Here is a 24,028-nt window from a genome sequence, read left to right on the forward strand (position 1 = left end):
ACAGGAAGCTTGGCAGTTTGTACAGATGCCCTTGAACCAGTTTAAACTGGTGTGGACAAATGCCTTTTTCCGGACCCAGCTGCCCCAGTGGCAGGAATTCTCCCAGCAGCTGCCTGCTGCTGCCTGCCAGCGGTGCCTCCCCGCTGGGAGCATCCCTTATCCACTGACTGGAAATGAGCTGGCGTGCTCAGCAAACATGTCCAATATAAATTTTGAAGCAAACCTTGCTCACTGTGACTCAGAGGGTGGTACCCATGGGAGCAGCTCACTGCCAGGGCTGAAGGAATAACAACTGGGGACTGAAGGACACGGTGCAGGATGGCTGAGGGCAGCTGGCACTCTCACTGGTGCAGGTTATATGCCAAGAAACCTGTGTCCTAATAATGAGAATCCACTCTCTTGCTTGCACAGGTTTGGAAGCAGAGCCACTGTGGGAATTTGCCTTCAGGAGACAGCAAATTGCCTCAGAGAATATGGGCCAGACCCATCACAGGGTTAGTAGCCAACATCACCGTATGGCAGCTTGTAAACCTCACTGGGGGACTGTGCAGGACATGGAGGGCTACTGGAATTATAACCCCAGATCACATCACAGTGAATGGTCACTGGCAGAGAATGGTTTGGGCTGGAGGAGATCTTAAAACTCATCCAGTTCCACCCCCTGCCATGGGCAGGGACACCTTCCACTAGCCCAGGTTGCTCCAAGCCCCGTCCACCTGGCCTTGGACACTTCCAGGGATGGGGCAGCCACAGCTTCTCTGGGCAATCCATGCCATGAACCTTTACACTGCTCTATACAGAAATGTAGGTGCATAAAGTAACATCCTTGTATGGGAAGGCAAGAGGAGCAGATGATGTGGTGGTGTAGTGATATCACAAAGTTTATTCTCAAACCCCTGGGACTTAAAAATGGCTCCTGTTCATGAACAGAAAGCTTTCCCTTTCCACTCCCTGCCAGTCTGTTCCAGCCCCACACAGACCAAGGGTTGCCTTCTCCTGTGCTGGTGTCACTGCCTGCTCTAGGAACAGCAGCTGTGGGGCTCCCAGAACTGCCTTTCCAGCGGCACTGTCCTGTGTCCAAAGGCACGGCTCCACCCTGCACTGCTCAGCAGCATCACATGGAGTCTGTCTGTGCTCCAGGAGTGGGGCAGGCTGAGGGCACACCCTGGCTGGGTGCTGGGGAGACCTGCAGCCACAGGCTCCAGAGCCCAGAAACTGGGGCTTGAGGAAGAGGCTCGTATTCCTGCAGGGAACGGCTGCTTTGTCCGCACATCTGAAAGGACAGAAAGACAAGATATTAATAACAGAATGGGGTGGGTTGGAAGGGTTCTTGGAGGTCATCTCATTCCAACCCCACTACCATGGGCAGGGACACCTTCCACTGCCCCAGGTTGCTCAGGGCCCCATCCAACCTCGCTGACACTGTGAAAAGTTGGACTCAATGATTTTAGAGGCCTTTTCCAGCCTAAATGATTGTGACACATCAGACTATGGGAATGGCTTCTCCACTTCAGCTGGACTGGAAGGAGCTGGTCAGAAGTGGAAATAACTGAAAAGGAAAAGTAGCCCCTTCCCTTCAGTCACAAGAACTCCCTAGTGCCACAGCCCTTTGTGGCCCTTCCTCTGGCAATACAGGCCCCACTATTATGGGGTCAGTCCCCCTGCAGACCCACATCCCCCACCACCCCGTGGTACCTTCCAGCTCCTCTTCCCAGAGCCTCAGTCTCTCCTGGGCATGCCTGTTCCCAGCAGCAGCTGCCTCCCTGTAGTGTCTCAGTGCCTCTGCCAGGTTCTGCTGCACCCCAAGGCCCTGCTCGTAGCAAACACCCACGTGGTACCTGCTTTGGGCATCCTGGCACAGGAAAGGAGAACACAGAGTCTTTAACACCTTTAAAGTTTACTGCTCTATCTTTGGTCACCTTCTTAAGTTTATCCCTCTATCCCTCAGTAATTTAGTATTTTAGTCCTTCCTCTGAGCACACAGCAAAGCAGAATTTCTCCCTAGCTATCTCTGGCTCTGCTCCTTCCTATCCCTTTCCAATTAATTTCACTGATTTCCCTTCAACACCCAGGTCTGTGTCAGGGGAACAAAGGAACAGCTGGGTCTGCAGAGCATCCTGATTGTCTCAGGGGTCAGAGCTGAGAGGATCTGAGCAGCCCTGGCTGCATCCATATCCTGATCCCACCCAAACTCCGAGCACACCCTGGGACTGCCCAGCAACACTTCACACTGAAGTCTTGTAAAAACTAACAGATGTCCCAGAGGTACTTGCTGCCAAGAGCTGAAAGATTCCCCTTGACAGCCCTTATGCACTGTCCGGCTCAGCCTCACCTGATGCTATTGCAGAAGAAATCTCAAGCAGCAGAAATGAAATAAGTACGTAAACACTGAGAGAGAAAGCACCTGAACCACTCAGACGTGTAAGTGCTGAGAATGAACTACAAAGTAAAGGGTGTCACTGCAGATGGGTCAGTGAAGCCAAATCCAAACCTGTGCCATGTTTATGTGTTAACTGTGCACTTTTATCTTTGAGATCTATTGGGAAGAAAAGAGTCTCAGGTGGCAGGAAATCAAGACAAGAGTCCTGATGACATTAAAAAGACTGCATGGGCTAGTGGTCACACAGACCTCTGCAGCTGCACAACCTGAACAGTATGGCTGCCAGAAACATGATATAAAAAACCAGGAAAGACAAGGAAAGAAGAGAAAAAAATCAAGTAGCAAGTTTTCTAATAAAGCCACGAGAAAAGAACATATTGCAAGTGTTGCTGTCTGGGATGTAGCTGGTAGAGGCAAGTGAGGAACTCAGTGAGTGGGTGCTTTGCAAAATGTTGCAAGTCTCAGTTTATGACAGCAATAAACTCCTTTAGAGATGAGATAAACTTGTTGAAGGATTGGCACTTCAGCTGTGACAAGAGACAGGGTTCAATCAGAAGTGCTGCACCAACCACCTCTCCCAGGATGAGCACCTCAGACACAAGGCTGTGAGGAGAGGAGATCCCCAAATTAGCACGGCAAAAGTGACTGAGATATCCTTGGAAATGGGGAGGTCAGGCTGAGTTCTCCCCAGCACTCTTTAACATGGGTTTGATATTCTATGGCTGCTGGTATGAAATAAGGGAGGGTAAAAAGTGGGAACCAAAGCAGAATAGAGCTCTCTGCAGAGGAGTGTTTGGAAGGACACTTGTCAGAGTTCCCTGCTCGGCTCCAGCACCCAGGAACAAGCAGGCAAACACTGAATCCAGGACTTCCTGTGCCTTTTTTTGGAGCTGTACTAAATGGGGCCATCCTTGTTTCACCCATACCCAGCATCCTTTGAACCAACTAAACACCAATTCATACTCCAGGGTAGTGGGAAGGGAACACACCCATGGACCCTTCTCGCAGGAGAACAAGGGGGGTCCATCCCAGGGAACCCCTGCCCTCAAAGCTGAGGCTCTGCTACATCCACAGCCAGCATCCACTGGGAACCAGAGATGGGGAAGGGTGGATGGGCTCTGAGAACTGCTGTGACTAAAACACGCCAAACACCGATCTCCTGGGGGGTATCTGACAGATTTTGTGTTGTTACGGCCTTACCAGTAAATGACAACCATCTGTTTATCAATTCAGTGTGATATTGTGCAGCACACACATCTGACTCCAGGCTGGAACAAACGGGCCAGTGATGCAGCTTCTGAGAGATCTTTAGGAGATTTAGAACTAAATACTGTGCACCAGGATGTCTGGGCTGCTGTGGCTGGTCAGGCCTAGTCCCACCAGAGACCTGACAGTGTCTGCACTCTAAAGGGAGGGTGAAAACCCAACTGGCAAAGTTTGCAAGGTGATGTAATGTTGTTCAGAGTGGTCAAACTTACTACACAGAATTAACTAGAGAAGCTCTCACAAGACTAAGAGTGGGCACCACAGTCACAAAAGAAACAGTATTGCCAAATGCACAGTAGTGCTGATAGAAAGAAATCTGTGATATCACACTGTGATAGTTCCCCGAGACCATCTAATCACTGCTCAGTGTCAGGCAAAAGGGCAAACAGTATCAGGAATTATTGGAAGGGAATACAGAACAAAGCTGAGGATCTCATTATGTGAGATCCATGGCATACCTCCATCCTGAGTCCAATTTTAGTCCAAGCATCTTAAAATGGTCAAAGGAGAATTAGAAAAATAGAGAGAAGGCTGACAAGCAAAGTAAAATAGCATAACTGCACAGGGAGACAAACTAAACCAGAGCTGTGCAGCCTGCAAAAGAAATGACTCAGAGAGGACACACTAAAGGGCACCACAACCAGAACTATTAGCCAGCAGAACAGGGAATGGCTATTCATTATTTTCCATTGCACAAAAGCTGTGGGAAGTGAAGTTAAAATGAGCAAGTTCTTCAGAAAAAAACTTGCTCTCACAATGCAGCTGAAAACAAGGGGACGGTGGCAGTGCTGTAAGGAAACACAACTGTGGGATGCAGAAACCTGGCTGCAAGACGTGGGATGTCACACCTGTGCTCCTCCGACTGCTGCTGAGGGTTCAGCAGCAGTATTGTGCCCTGTGGCACTGCCCTTCAAAGAAAACAAGCCTGGGTCACTGGGAGAAAGTGGAAGCAAGAAAATTGTTGGAGATTCAGACGTGACCTGTGAGGAGAAACTGCAACAATGGGAGAAGAGTGAAAGGAGATTCAAGTATTTAAGTATGTTAAAGGTCCCCAAAGAAAAAAATGAATCCAGAAATAGTCCTTTCATCCTCTCGACAGAAGGCAAGAAACAATGGGCCAATTTTGAAGAACAGATTTGAGACAGACACAACAAAGTTCTAAAAATGATGGTAGTGAAAGATTTTGACTGAAGAGGGTGTAGATGCTCCATAATGGGAAACATGTCAAATTCTGCTGGATGGATACAAGCAATGGTGCTTTAAGAACTCCAGCTGTTTTTACCTCCATGTTTTGTAGGGTCTGTGCCTGGGGCCTGTTTCCTCTCCAAGATGCACCAAGACTCCACTCTCTCCTTCCACACTGTGCAGTAAAATCCTGACACTCGGGCCCTTTTCCAAGAAGCCCTGTAATCTGCCACCATAACCTGAAACAACCCCAAACTGAGGACAATCAGAGCTTGAACAGGGATTACTTACACCACTGTTTGCTGCCAGCAGCAGGTACTTCAGACCCCTCTTTTCCTGGGGCTGCAGTCCCCTCATGTAGAACACTCCAAGATAAGCCTGTGCCTGCAACAAAACCACACAGGGTACAGATCAGCCAGCGTGTCCCCACTTAATTACTCCAGTTCTGTTGCTGATTTTGCAAGAAATTGCTCAAATGCTGTGGCAAGACAAGTGTCCCAAGGACCCTGCTTGCTGCAGAGCCTGTTGGGAGAAGGGGGGCTGTACTAGGAAAAATCAGCCTGACATGGTAAGCACACAAAAAAATCCCATTAATCTATCAACTCCACCATACATGCAGTTCTCATCACCATCCCAATCCTGTAAAAGCCAGAATATCCTTTCAAACTGCACTGTGGGAGGCAGAGCCAGGGAATGGCTTTGACTGATGAGCTGTCCATGAGATCCAGCAGATGCACTTCCTGGAACAGGGTGGCACAGGAGGCACAGGCACTGCCAGCATGACTGGCACTCACAGCAGAAGACGGCACATGGGCCTAAACGCATCTCCTGGAGGGAGGGAAAGGAGGGCAGGGTACACAGATCCACAGGGATGAGTCATCTCCGAAGTCACAGCTACAAAATGAGGATCTGTTCTTCAAGCATTTCATGGAAGTTCCTCCAGCAAAGCAACACTTGGAATTGAGAGGAGATGGAACACTGAGCTATGTTTTCAACTGTAGGTCAGTTCTCTTAAGCAAATGCTCTGATCTAAGAGCCACATTAAAAACAGATACTCATTGTGCTGATACAGCTGGTACCCAGCTCCCATGTGCAGGCAGGGTTGTCTCCCAAACACTGCCAGGAATATAAATCAGAGAACCACAGAGTGGTTTGGGTTAGATGGGACCTTAAAGATCACCTAGTTCCAGCCCCCCTGCTGTGAGCAGGGATAAGTACGTTGAAAGAATTTTGCTTCTCGTCCCACAAACAATACTTTCTAGGATGTCCTGTGGCTCAAGCCCTTCAGTCAGGGTTCTCTGCTTGCTCTGTCCTGTGACCCCCCAGGCTGCAGACACTGACCTCTGTGATCCCAGCCGTTGCTGCTCGCTCCAGGAATGTCAGGGCCCTCTGGAGCCTGTCCCACCGCTGGCCAGGGCTGTGCTGCAGGAGGTACCTCCCATAGCGGTACTGGGCCATGGCGTGGCAGCTGCTGGCAGCGTGGCAGTAATACAGAGCTGCCTGCAAAGAGAGAAACGCACCTGTGTGAGCCAGGTAATATATGCCCTGGAACATGATGTGACCCCTCTCTGGGCTGGTGAAGCTTAACCCCTGTTTAGATCCATCACAAGCTGCACATGGTTCCCCCCTCAGCTCTTCCACCCCTCCCTGCTGAGGAACAGCTTTGTTAAACCAGATAGTGGGCTGTGGCTACCCCAGAGCCCTGGAACCACCCTGCCTGCTCTACTCAAACATCCCCAACTTGAACGGGGTGGCACCGGGTCAACAGTTACTCAAAAGAAGCTGCTTTTGCAGCTCTTCCCAGCTCCAGCAGCTGCTGGCTGCAGCCAGCCTGCACTAGGTGGCAGGCTGTAGTTACCATTCCCAAACTGGAGATTTAGGAAGCCCTCGGATGTGCAGTGGTGCCTTAAGTACAGTAACATGACAGGTTTCTCCTTGGTCCCCTCCCGGGTGCTGGTGGCACAGCCTGTGCACCTGGAGAAGCCCTCAGAAGCTGTGGGAAAGGGAATCTCGGAGCACATCTCTGAGGGGATCGATGGCACTGAAGTAAGCTCTGCAAACCTGCAATTTATATTATTTCCTGCAGTTTCTACTAAGTCTCCAGAGCCTGGGCACTGGAACAGGCTCCCCAGAGCAGTGGTCATGGCCCCAGGGCTGAGAGAGCTCAAGGAGCGTTTGGGCAACGCTCTCAGGGACAGGGTGGGATTGTTGGGGTGTCCTGTGCAGGCCCAGGGGTTGGACTTGATCCTTGTGGGTTCCTTCCAGCTCAGGATATTCCATGACACACCCATACAAAGGAAAAAGCTCCCGAGCACCCAACAGAGACCACTCTCCTGGTCTGTGCTGCACACACACAATCCTACAAGCCATGGGTACCTTTTCCAGGTCCTTCTCTGTGCCTCTGCCATGCTCGTAGCACAGGCCCACGTTGAACTGGGCTTTGCTGTAGCCTCGATCGGCAGCCAGTTTGAAGCAGGTGAAGCCTGTCCTGCAGTGCCCTGCCCTCATGCTCTCGACCCCTGAGGAGAACACAGCGTCAGAACAGGGCAAACGCAATGGCCGAACTCGGCCCTGAAGGCAGTGACCTTCCCCTCCGCCACCAAGCCTTCCTTGGCTCATGCCAAGTGCTCTGGGCCGCTTCCAGCTGGCTCAAGAACCCTCACTCCACAGCTTCCACAAGGAAAACAGCAATGCTGCATTGTAGGGATTGTTCCAGCCTCGCTACAAAGAGGGATCACGGCTAACACAGTGTACGGCTCACACTGCTCTTCAGGGCTGCAACCGGTGGTGTATGTAGGGCAGGGACTTTTCTTAGATCACTCCATCTCCCCTCAGCCTTTCTTAGACTTGCAATTCTGCAATTGCTTTCTCAGCTTGCCAGAAAGACCATGAGCTCAGACAATAAAAAAGGATACAAGGATGTGACATCTTGTGTTGCAAAAAACGACAGAGATGGCTTAATTTCCAACTACAGATGTCAGGACAAGAATGCAGGCTTCAACCAAGCCTGGACTGAAACATGCTGATATAAATCTGGTGGCAGGATGGGACAAAGGACAATAAATCTCTCAGAGCACAGTTAAAATTGCTGAAAGGAGGCTTCAGCTTGGGTATATGCCATCTCTGCCTTCACACAAGACCTGCAACGCTTTGGAGGTCCTCCAGAATGAGAAACCTGTGGTTTAAGGGCAAAACAAACCCAAGTCCACATTACCGAGGATATTCAAGGCAATGGAAATATCAATCCGGAAAATCTGCTGCAATTGGAAAGCGGCTTCCTCTAAATGCCCTCGCTGAGCTGGGTCACCCTGAGGAGTTAAAGAAGAGAGCTGTTAAGGCAGCAAAATCATATCAACCCTATAGGAGAGTCCTGCTTAGAAAAGGAGCAGTGAGACCCGTTTGTGCGGTATTACAGTTACCAGGGGGGTGACGTCATCTGGTGTCAGGTGTCCATGAAAGACATCTCCCTGTCCTACACAGCCATCTACCTAGGGAAGCTGTATGGACACTGCTCACCTCCCCTCTGGCCAGGAAGCTTGGTGCAGCCTCCTGGACATCATCAGATCTTTCAGAATTCAGCAAATACCTGATACTACTCATTGCAGTCTGCAGCTTCCTCCTGAGGGGCAGCTCCAATCTCTGCTCTGGGTGAGAAGGGACAGCCCCCAGGGAATGGCTGGAGCTGTGCCAGGGCAGGCTCAGGTTGGATCTCAGGACAAGGTTCTTCTCCCAGAGGGTGGTTGGCACTGAACAGGCTCCCCAGGGCAGTGGGCACAGCCCCAAGGCTGCCAGAGCTCCAGGAGGCTTTGGACAATGCTCTCAGGGACAGGGGAGGATTGTTGGGGTGTCCTGTGCAGGGCCAGGTTTTGGACTGGATGATCCTTGTGGGTCCCTTCCAACTCAGGACACTTATTCTGTGATTCTACGATAACTTCCTCCTCCAAAATTAACCTTACCCCTTGTTCCCTCTCCCACATCGTGCCCATAGCACAGTCCCTGCCAACGCACGCTCACATATCCGTATGTGCTTTCCCCAGTTCCAGCCAAGCCCTCCCTCAGCACTGCAGGGTGATGAATCGCTGCCCGGCAGAGACAATGAGCAGCGTGTTTCCCTCCAGCACGGCCCCGGGAGGTGGGAGGAGGCTCAGCCGGGCCCGCAGCTCGCATGCCCCGAGTGCCATCGAGTGGCAGCAGCGCTCACTGCACAAGGACTCACCAAACTGCCCCACCATGGCCAGCACTCGGGGCTCCCCTCCCACACCTGCTCCAGGCTCTTCCTACAGCCCTGCCCACTGGCACCTCCCAGCATGGGCAGATCACACTCACCCCCTCAGCAGATCAAGGTGCCTTTTTGGTGCCTTTTTCAGGAACCTACTCTGCTAAATGCTGACTTTACCTCTGCTCTGCTCCCAGTGTCCTTGAGCAATTGTTCAGCTGACTGATTAAAACAGGGAATTATCTGCATCTAAGACTGTGAATTGCAAGGAATTAGCAGGTTTAATCACTAGAACAATAATATAATCTATGGCCTTGTGATCTCAGGATGATGCACTCTCTTCAAGCCCCTCTACACCAGACAAGAGCCAGCCCTGATGTGCAGTGTTTGCAATGACACCACCTTCTCCAGTCATGGGTTGTTTGGTAAAAACCAAAATAGCAACAGCATAGGAACACCTAGCGAAAGATTGCATCAAAATGCAAATACACAGGCACAGACTGGTGCTGCTGGATTAGAGATTTGGGGGTGGTTTTTTGTTTGTTTGTTTCTTTGTTTTGGTGGTTTTCTCCATTTTCCTTCAGTGGTTTACCACCAGCAGCCCTGTTACACAGACACTTGAAAGGATGGGGATGCCAGTGTGCAGTTCCTGGAACTTTGCTCTGGCTAAAGCAGAGGGCAGCACATCACATCTCCCTTTCTTGTTCCAGAGAACAGTCATGTTTGTGAGTGTATTGCTCAGGCTGTGCTTGGGGGGCCCTGGGATTCTTTCCTGCAGGGAGGGTGCAGACAGAGGGTGTGAACAGTGAAACAATACCTTTGCACTGTGGAGAAGTGGCCCCACACTGGAGCTTGCAGGGATTTGGAACTCTCCTACATAAAAAAACCAAAAAAACAGAACAAAAAAAGCAAGGTTAAGCAGTGCTGCATCTTTGCCTCTTCCCATCCTCTCTGTTCCATAGCTCTTGCCTGAAGAACTCATCTCCCAACAGTCAGGGACATTAAAAAAGAGAGAACACCAACCAATCTGACCTTTGGAGCAAAGCAACCACGTACCACAGGAATCCAGCCCTGTGGCTGCTGCTGGTTACAGAGCTCCTCCAGAAAGGCCCCTGGCTTTGGTTTGAAGACACCAAAAGGTTGAGGATCTCCCCTTTCTTCTAAAAGTGTGTTCCACTAACTTGTAATTGCTGCTTCAGACCTCTGTGCTTCCTTTCAAATTAAAATACAACTGGTTTCTGCTCCCAGGCACTGCTCTTCTAGGTTTTTTTTCTCTTCTTTACTAAAAAGCCAATTCCTCCTTTTGAAAGCCCTGACACGACTCATCAACCCCTCTTGATTCCTGTCTGTGATTCTAAACAGTCTGTGCAGTTCATGTCTTTTAACTGCAGTACTTTTCTGCCAGAGTTGATTAATTTTATGACTTTCTGCCACTATTCCTGAATTTTGAGCATTGTCACTGAAGTACAGACCCTCTCACTAGTGTCACAGGGGGACATGCAAATTCCTAGCTGCCTGGTTTGCATGTGCTCCAGTTCCCACTGGAACTCTATTGTGATGCCCAGGGCATCTCAGCTGAGGCTCCTGCCTCCCTAGCTCCTTTCCCAGGTAATTTCTTCCCAGGGGATGCAAGGGGATGATCAGACACCTTATCTGGCTGCATCAGATACAGGCTCTGGTTATTCCCCCAGTATCCCCCTCAGCTCATGGCTGTATCAGTGCAGATACACCTGTACAACCCCATGTCCAGCCACTGTCTGCCCAGTTTCAATCAGAATTATCTAGCAGAGGCATCTCCAGCACAGGCTAAGCCACCTTGCTGGGCACACATTTGTGCTGGCAGTGATTACACAGGCATTTACTCCAGCTCCTCTAAGAGGACAGTGACCTCCACACAGAGGACGGGCAAGGCAAGTATTTTTAATCTGAAACCCCACCCTCCCCTGGATCCCACTGGACATTTGACACCAGGTGCTGCACCCTGGATCACTCTGAGCCAGAGCTGCTCACACGAGCTGTGCCCTCCCCACGTCTTCCTGTCCCCTCTCAAGCTGTGCAGCTGCAGAGCAGGGAGCCAACACAAGCAAAAAAAATGTCCTTTTAGGGCCTGATTCCTTAATTCCTGGTACTATTTGGCTACTCAAGCACTTGTGCCAGCACAGCAGCAGGAATGAGGGGTGCAACAGGCAGGATTGCTCCCTGCAGTGCCTGGACCATGTCACAATGTGCAGGAAGCCGTGGCCTCTGTGCCAGCTGCAGCCTCATTATTCTCAGACAAACAACTCCCCTCTGGCTGTATTAAAATGTATTTTATCTGAACAAGTCCCACTCACCCAACAGGCAACATCGCTCTGGCAAACACGATTTCTATGCATCATTCCACCAAAAGTAGCATAATCTGTGAATTTATTAGTTGTGCTTTCCATTTACTTTCAGATCAGGCACCAAATTATCTGATCTTTCTCACTGCAAGGCTCTATCTCTTGTTCAGGTATCTCCCCCGTGATGTAATTTGGGTTTTTGCCATACACACAACTGCAAATCCCATGAAAAAAAATCTGTCTGTATTAAGAATTCTCCCAGTACTTGTTTAAACAACATCAGTACCTCAATGCTTTTAGGAAACCTTACATTTTGCACAGACATCTACTCCTAAATCAGAGGAAAGCATGCAGTAATTTGGACAAACTGTTAAACCACGAAAAATAAACAGCCACTAACTCTGAATTCTGTCAGGCTGCAGAAACACCTTGTTCCCCTCTCCCACTGGAAACCCTTCCTCACTCAAACCCCAGTGATCTCCCAGAGAGCATCTGGAAGAAAACACAGGAACCAACTGATCCTGACACCCAGCCCCATCTCCTGAAGGACCCCACACTGCTTTGGGTTGGGAGGGACCTTAAAGCTCATCTCGTTCCACCCCTGCCAGGGACACCTTCCACCAGCTCAGGTTGCTCCAAGCCCTGTCCAAGCTGGCCTTGGACACTTCCAGGGATCCAGGGGCAGCCACAGCTTCTCTAGGCAACCTGTGCCAGGGCCTGAATTCCCTCGGAGCTCACCTCTGAGCTGGGCAAGCCTCAAGTCAGAACTCTTCAAGAACACTCCCAGCAGCAAAGAATCCCTTCAGCAGAATGAGAAAAGCAGCTTAAACTAAACTTCAACCAGACATTAGTTAATACAAGTTCCCCCAACTGCTCCTTATTTCTCAAGCTTCCAGCAGAACTTCCCAGCCTTTGCACAAACCAATTGCTACAGTGCACACACAGAACCACATTAAATTATTCTTCAGGTTGTAGGTGCAAAAGCTGGGAATTCCACAGCTGGAATTTTCTGTGCAATTTGGTTTCTACTTCTTCAAACATATGCTGTAATGTAACATGAGTAGACATCCTTTTATAAGTGTTCTGGATGCCCAGCACGCACATATTCAGCAGTTAATAAATATTTTTGTCTTTCCCCACTGTTCATCCTGGACTAATGAAATGTTGCTCATATCTAGCTCCAAATGAGGAATTTATAATCTTCTCAGAGACAGTTCTAGATTGCTCATCCCAAAACATCCAAAGGCTTCACGAGAATGAAGTCACAACAAGAGCTGGACAAATTCCAGCATTTGTGCCTCATGGAAAATTTCAGTGTTTCCAATTGGTTTCATTGTGCTTTGAAATGAAAACACACTTTTGCAATGTCTGTAATCTCGGAATTGAAATAACGAATTTTACAGTTCTGCCAGGGGTAAAATACAACTCCCCAGGGCAGCATTCAGCTGCTGTAACACTGAGACTGGCTGTAATCACCTGCTTGCTCACTATGTGCCTTTAACTTCCAGCAAAAAGGCTTCAAGTGAGGCAGGAATTGCATGAAAAAAAAAAAGGATGTAAACATACAGCTGAGGACCTGCTGATAGCAATGGCCAGGGTACTATTTAAAGCAACTTTTAAGTTAATTTCCCAAAGTTTTCTTTTAAAACACACTGAAGCAATAAATTCTATGGTATTTTGCTACATTAAAACTGGAATAGCTCATCTGCAACGCTGGAATGTTGGGATCCATCCCTCAGATCTTTGCTCCTGGAGGTAGTAACAGCAACAGCAGATTGTCACTGCACATGGAGAGCAGCACCAGCAGGTCTGGAAATGAACTGAAACCCTGAGAGAAAGGGGAAGGACATGGAATTCTCTCCAGAAGATCTTTTGCCATCACTGGCAACAGCAAACTGGGGCAGGGAAGGTACATTCTGCTCCACTGAGAGTTCTGAGGTCTGTTCTCTCATGGCAAGGCTTCGCCACCAGATTCCTCTGCGTCACCCACCAGGCGTCTGTCCTTCCCTTCCTTCTGCTCTCCCCAGCTTCCTGCCACACTCTGGCTCTGCCAGCCTCATCCTCTGTCAGGAGCTAAACACCAGGGAAAAAAAAGCCTCTACCTTAGGTAGGCTCTCCTGTAGAAAGCAAAACATATTCTGAGAGAAAGGGATCACTGAGCTTCACTTTGCACGGAGAGATTCACAGGACTTCTCACATGACACAACTATGCAATTTTTCAGGCTCTTCACCCTGACTTCTCTCAATAAATTCCCACAAAATGGGTGCACAGCATAATGTGCAATGGAACCTGAGGACTTATGTCTTGAGCAAAATCAAATTATTTCTGACATATATTATCTCTGACAACTGACAGTTGGAGATGCTTGGGCAGAAAGGGTAAGGAACAGGGATTATAAAGTCACGCTCTCCCTGGCAGAACTTTCCAGCAATCAGCTGTTCTGTGATCTGAGCAAGAGGTTTGGCTGGACCAATTAAGTCTAATTTGAAGGTGCAATTTTACCTAATCACTTCTTGGAACCCACTTGTATTTTGGCCTGTAGCAATGACTTCCACAATTTACCTGTGCACTGGCCAAGCATTTACGGCCTTTTGCTTTTTTCCAGACTTGCTACCTGTGCACTTTTGTGCTGCTATTAATGAGTGGATTATGAAAAATATTGTCCCTATTCACTTTCTCTCAACACTTCTACTTTCACAGAGCACCAGCAAACACACCCTTTGCCACTTCCTTTTTTTAAGCTGAAGAGTCAGTCTCTATTTGGATGTAATTGTCTCCTCGTCACTCTTTTCTCTGCCAATTTTGTCCCTGTTTTTCAATGCCTTTCAAGTGTTCAAGACGTGTCTGCATCCCAGACTCACACAAACCCACCACACTGCCTTGTCCTCAGCTCCTTCCTTTACCATAATTAACATTTAATTGGCCTCACTGCTGCCGAGCACTGACTTAACCTTATCAAAAGCACATCCACAGTGGCTTTAAATGTTCCCTCTGCAACACAATTATTAATTTGACACTCCTCATTCTGCACCTGTATTTACAGGCACACTCCCCTGTGTACACTCAGTTAACCCCCCTTGAGATTACCCTGGGTTTAGTTCTAGTGCAGTCTTTTGCTGTGACTTTCACATTTGACTGTGCTGAATAATTCTGTACCAGTTGCTGCTTCCGTCGCCTCACTTGTCACCTCCTTTTTCCAAATCACTGCTGACTGTGCTGAACAGAACAGGTTTCAACAAAGGACTGTGGGCAATCCACCAGGAAAAGCTCTGCATGGTGAAAACTACTCCTTGTGCTTTTAGGAGTTACAAGCTCAAGAGCAGCCCCTCCGTGTTCCCTCACATCAGCTTTGATTCTCCAGGTAGTTTTGGTTTAGGTCCTGTCTGAAAGATTTTTGAAAGCTAAAGGCTGGATAATCTTGCTCCACATGCCTGTTGACTTCTCCAAAGAACTCTTAATAGATTTACAACTCTCTTAAGTCTCTGCAGAGGAGCAAGTTGGCCTGAGAAATGGCTTCCTAAATCCTTCCAAGACCTGTGATTCAGCACATCATAGACATCTATCTCATCCTGGTATCTGACACCTCTACTCCCTACCAGATTTTCCATCAAATTAGAATTACCTTTCCTGCAGTTCTGTGGCTCAGACAAACACACCCCCACCCCTTTTTAAAAGCCTGAGTCCAATCTGTCAGTGCTCATTCCTCTGGTCACGGAGCAGATTTGAGCACAGGATTACAGATCATCATTGGAGGCTCAGCCATTTCACAGCTTCTGAAGAACATCTGAACAAAGACCACGTGGCCTTAGTGACTTGTCACTGTTCAATTTATCAGTTTGCCTAAAAGCTCTTCCTATTGACTCTCAGCAGGAAACTGTTTGTCAGACACACATTCACTCTGGAATGTTCAGCTATGCCAAGTGAAGGCATTGCTGTCTCCACTTCTTCCCACCACTCATCCCAGAGCTCCGTGTCCAGTCACCTGGCAGTGTTTGAGTGCTTCTTAATCTGCTCCAGGCAAAAGCAGATGGGTTAAACAGCCTAATTGGCAGTTTAGGTAAATTAACCTGGCTGGTTTCCTGGAGTTAATTAGGAGACATGGAAACAAAATGCTCCATTTGCCAACTGATGGGAATGGTAACCTCTGGCAGGTGAAGGATTCAATAAGCAGAGATGGGCAGTAGCTTAAATGAGCACAGAAGAAAGCCAAACTTCTGAAAGAAACAAAAAATGGGGAACACCTCTGACCTTTTCTGCAGCACCTTCATTATTTAAATTCCTCCCTGTGAGGGTGGGCAGGCCCTGGCACAGGTTGCCCAGAGAAGCTGCGGCTGCCCCTGGATCCCTGGAAGTGTCCAAGGCCAGGTTGGACGGGGCTTGGAGCAACCTGGGCTGGTGGAAGGTGTCCCTGCCCATGGCAAGGGGTGGAACAAGATGATCTTTCAGTTCCCTTCCAACCCAAACCCTTCTGTGATTCTATGATTTAGCCAACGTTCCTGGCTGGTTTTCTTATGTGCCTCTTCTACACCATGCTCATATGCTGTCCCCTTTTTTACCTGCTCCAGCAGGCTTCCTGCTTCTAACAACTTTCCCGAGGCCATCATTAGTATTTATGTATCTAGTGAGTAGCCCTGCTGTAGGTCTCATCTGATCTCCCTTGGTGTGACTTTGAATTTCCTATGTAGGACACACTTCAATTTTGTTGGAGTATATCTTTCTATTTTTATAAAACTCATTTTAATAATGTCTTTGATACCTCCTTCCACTGTCTTATCTACAGCATAAGCGCTCAGAGATACATCCTCATCTTGCAAGAAGGAAATAATTCCTTTAGTTTCACACCATGTACATAAGTCTCCCAGATCAGTGGTGCAGTATCCTCCTGAATCCTTCTGGCTGCAGACATCTGTTCACAATAAAAGGACAGAACTGGAGCTATAATCAAGTCAGTAAAGCAGAGCACTGTTGGTAAAGCTGTTGTCACCTGCAGCTACAGCACAGGCTTGTCACTGCCTTCAGGAGATCTTTTTCCTCCTGTCTCTGGACTCCTGATTCAGCTCTCTGAAGTTCTGTGTTCCCACTCTCACCTACCTCCTCAAGGGTCAGTAAGTGGCTACACACTCCTTGGCTTCGAGCTTTGCCTTGGGGAAACTCCAAAGTCCTTCTGCCACAAGTACCCTGCCCTGCAGCACATTGCACATACCTACTTCTGCCCAAGGCTGGCTCTCTCCTTGCCCTGAGGGGATGCCTGAGGATGAATTCTCTGCTGTGGCCTCTGGACTTGCTCTCTGCAGGAACTGGGACCCCAACTGCTCACTGGGACAGCTGGTTGAGGCTTCAGTCACCACTGTAACGGAGCACAAAAACTGTCTGCTTTAGGCGACGACACCGGATCTACTGAGTGTCCTCCTCACAGCCAAGCAGGAGGAGAGTTCACAGAGAGGAATCCAGGGCAGAAATCAAAGGTAAGGGATTAACAGAAGGTTAAGCAAAGTGGGATTGCATCATATCGTTAAGAAGCAGAGGTTCCCCCGACAGACACCAGCCCTCACTCTTCCCAGAGAGCCTGAAATCTGTCAGCCTCTCCCAGCTCCCTCTCAGCCTTAGTTATCACAGCATGAGGCACAAACTCCACCCGGCTGCCTCCCACTGCCCCGCCCCGGCCGGAGCTGACCTGTGTGCTGGGGGGGCAGCGGGGAAAGCCAGGGCCACCTCCGCTCCCTCCGGGCGTCCGGCAGCGACCTCAGCCACGCCACCTGCCTGACGAGCTGCAGGAGCAGCGCGCCCAGCGCTCCCTGCACAGAACCACACACGAGTCACGGAAAACAGCCCCGATCCCTCTTCCCTTCCACCCAGCCCCTCGTCCCCGGCTTTGTTTTGGGGCTCCCACCCCCGAGGTGTCCCCAGGGCGCGCTCCTCACCCAGGTGACAGCCTCCAGCACGGAGTAGCGGGGCACCAGGCGGGGCAGCGGCTGCCGCCTCTCTCCTCGCTCCGGGCCATCCTCACACGCGGGCGCCCTGCAACAAGCACAGACACGGGCCCCGTGAGGCCGGGCCGCGGCGCGGGGCCCCCCCCGCGGGCAGGGCGCACTCACCGCTCGGGGCTGTGCCCGCGGCCCTGGCTCAGCCCGGGAGCGCAGGCGGGCCGGGCGGGGGTCGGCCCGCAGCGGCCCCAGCTTCGACCCAGCAGCAGCCGCCACATGGCGCCCGCCGCCCCGCCGAGGGCATAGAGACCGGGGAGCGGCCGGGGGGACGGCCCGGGGGTCTACGGGGACCGCGGGGGCTGCGCGGGGCCGGCGCCGAGCGGCGGGCGAGGCCGGCGGGGCCGCGGCGGGGCCATCGGCAGCGGGCGGGCACAGCGGGGCAGAGCGGCCCCGCCGCCATGGCGGGCACACAGCGCCCCCCGCCCCCGGGAGGGCCGCGCACCGGCCCTGAGGGCACGGCCGAGGGCCCGTGTCGTGCTCGTGCAAAATGTGGAATAGTAAAAAAAATTCGTAAGAAATTATATTCTTTCGTGTTTGGTCTTTGTTTACTTTCAAGCCTGCTCAGCGAGAAGGAAGATCTAACCCGTGAAACGGCAGCCAACAAGCTCTAAGAGATGCCCAGGTGTTCGGAAAACAAATTACTTATTGGTGGAGTTGCCTTGTGAATGGTGCTGGCATCTCAAAAGTCAGAAAGAGTTAACAATTTGCCCAGTGTTACGGGGGCGAGAAGGGAGTTTATGAAACAGGGTCTTGCCCTATTGTTGCAAAATGTGGAATACGTAAAAATTTTCTGAAGAAAGGCTGGGCTGTTCTTTGGTGTTTGATCTTGGTGTACTTTCAAGCCTTATCAAGAAGGGAGGTTTAATCCGTGAAACACAGAGCAGCTCAGAGGCTCTAGGTGATGTCCAAGTGTTAGAAACACAAATTACTTGATGGTAGAATTGCCCTGTTGATGTTTAGGGTTTGACACATTTCAGTGGTCTCAGACCTAGGGGAGGTTGACAAAGCTTGGAAAGACGGATGTAGCACTGAGAGTGGACACAAAGGATGCAGAATTTGCAGTCTACAAGGACATCTGGCAGAACCTCCAAGATAAGGAGGAAATTATAAAGACAACTCAGTGATTGTGCTGAATCAGCTCTGACTGGATTAGAGGTAATTCTGGCAGGGGGAGATTGCAAGCACCATATCATGGCCACCAACACCAAGAAACCACTCAAACGAAGAGGAAGAGTGAGCATGTGGACTAATTACAGTGAGAAGTGAGAGAATCATTAACCAATAAAAGAACACTTAATTAATAATGCAAATAAACATGAATGCCCATATTTGCTAAAATACATAAATAGTGAAAAGTTTTGGTGGTGGTCCTGCTGGCTTTGTGGATTTGCCACTCAGTCCCTCCTTCTTTGAAGATCTGTAAATAAATAAAATATCTCCACTCCATGTGTGGATCAGCCTCTTCCACATCGAGGGAAAGAGGCCGTTTTGGGACAACAGCAGGGAAGGTCCTTGGGCATCTGCTGTAGCTCAGGGTGGGGGCATAACCCCCATGGAAAGCACAAGCAGGGACACACCCCCCTTCCAGCCAGCTGGACCCAGGCTGTACCTGCAGCTTTGGTACCTGAGCCCAGAGATGAGCGCTGGCTTAAACGTAGGGATCACATTAGTAGTGTGGAGTGCTGAAGGATTCCTGAACCTGTGATTATAATAATAATATAATAATAATAATAATGGCCAGTCTTCGCGAGCGAAGATCCGGGGAAGGTCTTTACACCTTCCAGCCTGCGCATTGGATTTTTTTAGGTGAGACACAGTGTGCGCGGAACTGAGCCCACCCTTTAATCCTAAGGTTCATCTGCCGGGGCCAAGCGAGCTTGGACAGTGGCAGCGAGGTCCTTAGGACGTAGGTGGGTTGCCTTTAAGGCTAACGAGCTCCACCTGCCCGGGAGTGGCCCTGACCGGGAATCGTGATTATAAACCAAATAAACTGTGCCTTTTCCTACAAAGTTGAGCAAGGGACTGGAGCATCTCTGGGAGCAGCAAAGGCTGAGGGAGCTGGGGCTGTTGAGCCTGCAGAGCACCCCCTGAGAGGGGCCCTCCCCAGGGTGTGTCAGGGGCTGCAGGGAGGGGGCAGAGGATGGCCCAGGCTCTGCTCGGGGGGGCCCAGCAATGGCCCCAGAGCCACGGGCAGGAACTGATGCCCAGCAAGTTCCACTGGACAGGAGGAAGAACTTGTTGGCTGGGCAGTGAGCCAGCCCTGAGCAGAGAGCAGAGAGGGTGTGGAGTCTCCTCCCTGGAGACATTCCCGAGCTGTGTGGACACACTCCTGTGCCGTGTGCTCTGGGCTGGCCCTGCTGGAGCAGGGAGGTGGCACCAGATGAGCCACTGTGGGCCCTTCCAGCCTCACCCATTCTGTCATTCCTCACCAGACTGGCCTGCAGCTGCAGGGCAGGGGGGTGTTTGGGTGCTGCACCTGAGCTGGACAAGGGGAGACTGCAACATAAGAAAATAATTTCAGGTATGATCAGAAACTCCATCAGTTCCTCATCCTGTAATCAGTGATGTGATAATTCTATTTGGGACATGTGAAACAGTTGTGAATGGAAAAGTGCAATAAGTGCATTAAGGCACAGATATGGTTTGGGCTGTGTGTGAATGTCCCCCCCACACACACTTCTGGTCCCATTCAGCCTGGGTTTGTGGCTGGTGGTGCTTGTGGTGCTCACAGGGGCTCCCTTGGTTTATATGTGCTGTGTTTGTTCCAGCAGTGTTGCAACAGGAGATGGCAGAGTTCCCAACGGAGACTGTGCCATGCCAGCGGGAGGAAAAATCAGCTTTATGTCCTCCTTCCCTGGTGGTTTCCTTCAGCAGTAGGAATATTGCTGTACTCATTCCAGCTGAACACTCCACTTTCTTGTTTATTTCTTTGTTCCAGAGGCACAGAAATTCTTGCTCTTTCTCTTTTCAGTATGTCTGTGCTGAACTCAGGGTTCTTGTTCAGTTTTATCCGTGGTTTATGCTTCAATGGCTGCAAGTTTAGCTTCATGTGTGGCTTTCCCAGAGATCCATAATCACTCCCCTTCATCAGCCTAAACACCTGCTTTAAACTACCAATTTTTTCTAGGTTTTCCACAGCTTTTATTTTTTTTTTGTAGTGTCATATGGGACACAAATCCTTTATCCTTTTCACCCCAGATTTGGCTTAATAGTGTAATTACAAACTAATTTAGTTGCCTGTTTTACTAAATGTGTCTGTAATTGTCTCATGTTAGTAGACCGATGTTTGCTAAGCTACTACAGTTTGTTTGGGGATGAAAATTACATGCAAAATAGAAATATCAGCATCTCCACTCTATAATCTTGCCTTAATTTTCTCGCTCATCAGGTTGATACCATTAATTAATGCTCCAAAATCTGAACCTGCATTTGTTGGTATTGGTTCTTCCAAGGTCCTCTCAGCTAATCACTGTATTTTTAAGCTGTTAGTCCTAGTTTCCTTTCAAGTCCCCAGCCAGTTGATGAGTGATGCTCTCTGTCTTTTCTGCAACTGGCGAGGCAATAACAGAGCTGATCTGTTTGGATTCACATTGTGAGGATTCCCCAGGAGCTGCACAGTGTCCGTGGTGCAGTTGTGTGTTTGTGTCTGACACTGGAGAAGGAAAATCTTCAGATGAAGATGAGATGGGGACGCTGAGGGATGAGGAAGCAGCTCTGCAGAGGACTTGTGGGTCCTGGGGGACAACCAGCTGTCCCTGCCCAGCCGTGTGTGCTGGGGCCAAGGAGGCCAATGGGATCCTGGGGGCATCGGGAAGAGCATTGGAGCAGGGCAGGGAGGGGATCCTGCCCCTCTGGCCAGCCCTGGGCAGGCACATCTGCAGGGCTGGCCCAGCTCTGGCTCCTCAGCACAGCAGGGCCAAAGAGCTCCTGGAGCGGCTCCAGCGCCGGCTGCGGAGATGCCCAAGGGCTGGAGCATCTCTGGGAGCAGCAAAGGCTGAGGGAGCTGGGGCTGTTGAGCCTGCAGAGCACCCCCTGAGAGGGGCCCTCCCCAGGGTGTGTCAGGGGCTGCAGGGAGGGGGCAGAGGATGGCCCAGGCTCTGCTCGGGGGGGCCCAGCAATGGCCCCAGAGCCACGGGCAGGAACTGATGCCCAGCAAGTTCCACTGGACAGGAGGAAGAACTTGTTGGCTGGGCAGTGAGCCAGCCCTGAGCAGAGAGCAGAGAGGGTGTGGAGTCTCCTCCCTGGAGACATTCCCGAGCTGTGTGGACACACTCCTGTGCCGTGTGCTCTGGGCTGGCCCTGCTGGAGCAGGGAGGTGGCACCAGATGAGCCACTGTGGGCCCTTCCAGCCTCACCCATTCTAGAATCCTGTGATTCTGTGAAGGGAACTGTCACAGTACAACAAAGCCCAGAGGTATCAGCTGCTGTGGAGTAACATGGGTAAAGGAGTAAATGTTGAAGAGAGAGTGGCTCAAGCTAAAGCAGAAGGATGGTCAGCAAGGGCTGCTGTGGGCTCTGACCAGCTCAGCTGGTTTGTGTCCTTGCAGAGTGGGAAGGACACTGAGGAGGAAGAGGTGACAAGCCATGAGGAATTGCTGCAGGTGCAGAGTGTGTCACTGCAGCTTTTTTGGTTGCTGATGGTGGGATTTTGTTCCATGCACCCAAGGGTGCTGGGGGAAGTGGCCAATGCCACAATATTCGGGAGAGGATTCTGCTGACTGAAAGAGGGCAAACACCAGACACTTATTCAAGAATTCTTCCCTGGGAAGGGGGGGGGAGGCCCTGGCACAGATTGCTCAGGGAAGCTGTGACTGCCCCATTCCTGAAAGTGTCCAAGGCCAGGTTGGAGCAACCTGGGCTGGTGGAAGGTGTCCCTGCCCATGGCAGGGGGGTGGGATGACATGATCTTTAAGGTCCCATCCAACCCAAACCATCCTCTGATTCTGTAAGAAGGGTAAGAAGAAAGATTGGGCAACTCTATGCCATTTGATTTAGCCTGGCTCTCTGGAGGGTGATGGTGCATCTTCTCCTGGAAACTATTTTAAGCAAGAGGTGATTTGGAACAGCCACAATGGATTTGACAAGGACAATCTGCCTAAACAACCTGAGGATGAGACTGGCTCAGAGAACAGGGGAGACATGCGAGTTGTTTACCTTGAATCTACCCAGACCTTTGACATGGGCACTCGCAGTGTCATTTACCAACCCGGTGGGTGAGGTATGGATTGGGTAAATGGGCTATACATTGGATGGAAAATGGCCTGGATTGTTGGGCTCAGATGGTGGTGATCAGTGGCTGAGCACAGTGAGTGTACCAGAAGAGGCTGAGGAAACTGTTTCTTATCATGGTAATTTTAGGGAAATAAATGCTGTGCTCCTTAAGAAATATATTTATTTTGTTTGGAAGAGGAAACCAGGCAGGTTGTATAAAGCAAGTTAAAAATAGACATCAAAGTTCTAGAAGGTTACATACATCCTATGGTCTTTTAAAAACCTTGCAGTTGAAAGCACTCTTTCAGTCACTGGTTTAAACACTCATTAAGGCCCCTTCCCCCTTAAAGTTCAGTCAAAATGAACATATCTCCAAGTCCTTCATTGTTTGAGGCACATTTGCCACTGGAACTTTATTCTCTGGGTGCTGGTTCCTCTAGTTGTTTTTTTTTTATTATTATTTTTCTGCATCTTGAGCAAAGCAGTTTTGTGCAACATGTAACCTGCTATAAACAATAGTTGTTTTTTAATCTCAAACCAGAAATATGTGGCCAAAAGTCTCACCATACCCCTTTGACCAAGTATGCTTCAAACATTGTAATTACAGAGATCTTGTTTCACAGCTCACAGACAAAGCAAATGTGTTTGTTTTACTTTATTAGATTTCTTATAATATGTTCATACAAACCCAAATGTGCATATACACACTCTGTCAATATTACCAACTGCAATTTATTAAGTTTTATAAATTTTTTCCACTAGGTCACTGTATTGTTAAACAGAGAGTGAAGGCAGGATCAATGCTAAAGATGGGAAGGCTAAATTTCCAAGTAAACAATCTCAGCTTTCTCTTAATAAGTTTATAAGGGATGGTGTTGAGGAAGCTTAATTAATCATAAGCCTGAAACCTTTCTTAAAGCAGTTGTATTTTTCTAACAAGAGAATAAGAAAACAAAGGTATTTGGGCAAAAGCTGCAGCCTGTGCTGCTGTTTCGCTCTTCCCTACGTGCTGCAAAGCCCCTCAGTCAGTCACTGTAATCCAGAGCTGGAACTGGGAGTGCGTTTGGGGATAGATCTTGTTGCTTTGTGATGAACTCGGAGGCCCTGGGAGAATCTCGTGGTGTTGACAGCCCCTGACAGTAAATGTCACACGGATTGGGAGGGAGCTCAGAGCCTTCTGGTGACTGCGATGAGAAGAGACACGGTGACAGAAGCCCTGATTGATGAGCCGTGCCACGAGGAGAGGGAGCTGGGTGTGAGTGTCTGTAATTGAACGGGCCACGGAAGTTATTCCTGGCTTCCCTAGGATGGTGACACGCTCCAGAAGAGTTTTCACAGGGGAGGCCTGCAAACCCGAGCCCTGGTGCTCAGCAGCTCCCTGTTAATGCAGGTTAAAACTTACCAGGCTGGTTCAGGTTCGTGCCCAGAGTGATAATGAAGCAAAGGATGAGAGGAGATGGTCAG

The 24,028-nt window shown here is 49.8% G+C and overlaps 1 protein-coding gene across 1 annotated transcript; it reads right to left on the reverse strand.

Moving 5' to 3' along the window:
• Positions 1–855: 855 nt before the first annotated feature.
• Positions 856–17,625, reverse strand: DELE1 (DAP3 binding cell death enhancer 1). The gene is made up of 11 exons (XM_050312342.1): positions 17,465–17,625; positions 17,291–17,387; positions 17,044–17,164; positions 16,573–16,716; positions 9,865–9,920; positions 8,046–8,139; positions 7,208–7,350; positions 6,173–6,331; positions 5,123–5,215; positions 1,696–1,852; positions 856–1,273 (listed from the first exon to the last, which is right to left on the reverse strand). Exons 1-11 carry the CDS (start codon positions 17,569–17,571, stop codon positions 1,020–1,022), a joined length of 1,425 nt encoding a protein of 474 aa, XP_050168299.1. The 5' UTR covers positions 17,572–17,625; the 3' UTR covers positions 856–1,019.
• Positions 17,626–24,028: the final 6,403 nt, after the last annotated feature.

The sequence above is a fragment of the Myiozetetes cayanensis genome, unplaced genomic scaffold (genome assembly GCF_022539395.1).
Source record: "Myiozetetes cayanensis isolate MyiCay16 unplaced genomic scaffold, myiCay2020 scf17, whole genome shotgun sequence".
NCBI lineage: Eukaryota > Metazoa > Chordata > Aves > Passeriformes > Tyrannidae > Myiozetetes > Myiozetetes cayanensis.

Coding starts and splice junctions, on each gene's coding strand:
- DELE1 (XM_050312342.1), bottom strand. CDS start 17,571: ATGTGGCGGCTGCTGCTGGGTCGAAGCTGGGGCCGCTGCGGGCCGACC. Junction 1,853..5,122: donor TGCTGGCAGCAAACAGTGGT/GTAAGTAATCCC, acceptor TTCCTGTGCCAG/GATGCCCAAAGCAGGTACCA. Junction 1,274..1,695: donor CTGGGAAGAGGAGCTGGAAG/GTACCACGGGGT, acceptor CTGTCCTTTCAG/ATGTGCGGACAAAGCAGCCG.